The sequence below is a fragment of the Lagopus leucura genome, unplaced genomic scaffold, assembly GCF_019238085.1.
Source record: "Lagopus leucura isolate 7727_CA_CO unplaced genomic scaffold, USGS_WTPT01 Super-Scaffold_100055, whole genome shotgun sequence".
Classification (NCBI taxonomy): Eukaryota; Metazoa; Chordata; class Aves; order Galliformes; family Phasianidae; genus Lagopus; species Lagopus leucura.
This window is the reverse complement of record NW_024962301.1, coordinates 320,473-323,015: the sequence shown is the minus strand read 5'-3', so window position 1 is coordinate 323,015 and position 2,543 is coordinate 320,473. Positions and strand designations below refer to the sequence as shown.

At 54.6% G+C, this 2,543-nt stretch overlaps 1 protein-coding gene across 1 annotated transcript in view; it reads left to right on the top strand.

The window, feature by feature from the left end:
* Positions 1 to 6: 6 nt before the first annotated feature.
* The window catches only part of TBX3 (T-box transcription factor 3), an 11,810-nt gene continuing 9,273 nt past the window's right edge, over positions 7 to 2,543 (top strand). The window contains exon 1 of the mRNA XM_042886175.1: positions 7 to 1,229. Coding sequence (XP_042742109.1) covers positions 835 to 1,229 — 395 coding nt within the window. The 5' untranslated portion in view covers positions 7 to 834. The remainder of the gene's footprint in view (positions 1,230 to 2,543) is intronic.

Genomic DNA, 2,543 nt, shown 5'->3' with positions numbered 1-2,543 from the left:
TTTTTTAAGGCAGAGTGAAAGAGAAAGAGAAGGGGAAGGAAAAAAAAATAGGAGGAGGGTAAAAGAAAGAAGAGATCCTGATGGAAATCAGGGCACTGTGACCAGCTCCTGCTCGGAGCGGGGGAAGGCGAGGCGGAAACGAGATTTCCCTACAAGTTTTGCTGCTGCCGCTGCCTGAAGGTTGCTGAGGAGCCTTCCCCGCTCGGCGAGGGGGGGTGGGTTTGTTCGCTTCTCTCTGCTTTCCCTCCCTCCCCAGCCTCTGCTCTGCAGCCTGCCCGTACGGAGGAAAGGTGGAGGGGTGGGGGGGAGGGGGGGAACACAGCCGACCCAAAAAGCGAGCCCGACTTCCAGCCGCCACCCTCCGCGACGGAAGAAAAGAGGGACTGAGAGCACGAGAAAAAAGAAGAGGAAAAAAAGGATCTCAGCTTGTCCAGCCCTTCCGCGGCAACGGGAGCACGCAGCGAACCCGGTGGATTTTTTTCTCCCCTTCTTCGGCATTGCTGTTCAAGCGCAAGGACTTCAACCCGGGGAAAAAGAGCCGCAGAGGGAGAACAACAACACAGAAAGCAAGACGAATAATGAACAATCCTGTTACCCTGCTGTCCCGAGGGCCGAGGATGTGCCCCGGCTCGGGAAGTTGTAGGCTGTAAAAGTTCTGCCTCTCCCCCATGTACTGTGCTGTTTAGAGCTTGTTTTCCCCCACCCTATTTTTTTTTTTCTTTTTGGTGCTTTCTCGTTGTTATTGTTATTATCTTAATTTTTCTTCTCCATGATGTGCTGTTAGAAACCACTCCAGGACTACTCCAGCAGTAGGAAGATCGAGGAGTGGAGTGGATGAATATACCGATGAGAGATCCAGTGATCCCTGGGACAAGCATGGCTTATCATCCTTTTTTACCTCACCGGGCACCGGACTTTGCCATGAGCGCCGTGCTGGGACATCAGCCCCCTTTTTTCCCGGCCCTGGCTTTGCCCCCCAACGGGGCGGCAGCCCTCTCCCTCCCCGGGGCCCTGGCTAAGCCCATTATGGATCAGCTAGTGGGGGCTGCAGAGACTGCTATCCCTTTTTCTTCCCTGGGCCACCAGGCAGCAGCCCATCTGAGGCCTTTAAAAACTCTGGAGCCAGAAGAAGAAGTGGAAGACGACCCGAAAGTGCACCTGGAAGCCAAAGAGCTTTGGGAACAATTCCATAAAAGAGGCACGGAGATGGTGATCACCAAATCGGGAAGGTAGGTGTGGGATGGGGGTCGTGCTTGGGTTTTCGGGCTCCCTCCCCCCTCGGTCTTTGCACCGGCAGCCTGCTCCGAAGCAAGGCTCTGTCCGGCACTGCCTCCATCGAGCTCATTTCATCAGGAATTAGGAAAAGTGCGAGGCAACTGCTAAGCCCCGCTGAGGGCAGCGCACTCCGGGGAAAGGCTCAACTATTGAACCGCGAACCGGCCGCTCTCGATGCGTGCGCAGGGGGCGAGAGGGGCTCTTCATGGTTCAGCAGCTTAATACTTTCTGGGAGCAGAAAGAAAATAATTTGGGGCTGGAAAAGGCGCCGGCCTGATTGCAGCCTTGCTGCACGCGGTATTTCTTCTTTCATGGAGAGAAGGGGAAATGTAGCAAAAAATATTTGTAGCGACGTATCTCTGCTGGTGAGGTGGTAGCTGCAGGAGGGCAGGGAGATTCTGTTTATCAGCTGCCTCGCTTGTGCCTGTGTCTCTGCCGTGATACAGGAATGCATTTCTGCTGACTAATTACGTCTGGAAATGCAGAAAAAGCGGCGAAAAGCACCCGCGCTGCTGTAAGGAAGGGTTTGCAGCTCCTGCAGGAGCGCGCTGCGTGTCCATGTATTTATATAACCTTCACGTGCGAATGAATGAACGCACACGGCGCGTATCGCGCTGCGCATTTCGGCATTTTATAGGTTTACACATCTGAAATCCCTCTCTATATTCGCTCCCAATCGACGTCTGTGCTCGTTTATAACTCTGCTTGTGGATGTGATGCCACGCAGCGAGCGAACCCTTCGCTCTCGGCCGTGTTTGTAACGCACGCCCTGGGGAAGGCAGCAAACGAGCGGCGTGCCGTCTGCAGGGAGAGCGGCCGGGGGAGAAACCGCTCCTCAGAGCCGCCTCGGGTCGCCGTGCTGCGGCTTCAGCCCCGCACAGCGCCGGCTGCAGGCTGAGGGCTTAGGGAAAGAAAGCCTCGAGAGCGGCGGGGGGAAAAAACAAACAGCCCGGCCCGCTTCACTGCCTTCCTCAAGTTTTCTCTCTTAATTGTAGCAGAAAGTTTTGCTCGAAAGCCTCGGTGAATGTTAGGCGCTCTTACGTGTTGCAAAGTCATGTGTTTCCTTTTAAGTTGGGCTTGCTGAATGCCAACCGCTCGATATAATAAACAGCAAATTTGTGGTATCCTGTTGCAGTTTGGAGCCGGACTTGGGAGCGGAGGGGAGCGCGGTTCTCAGGGAGACTCTGCACAGAGGTGTGAGCGGGACCTCGCAGCTCTCACCGTGGGCTTTAATTACAGAATTAATTAATTAATTACAGAAGGGGGGG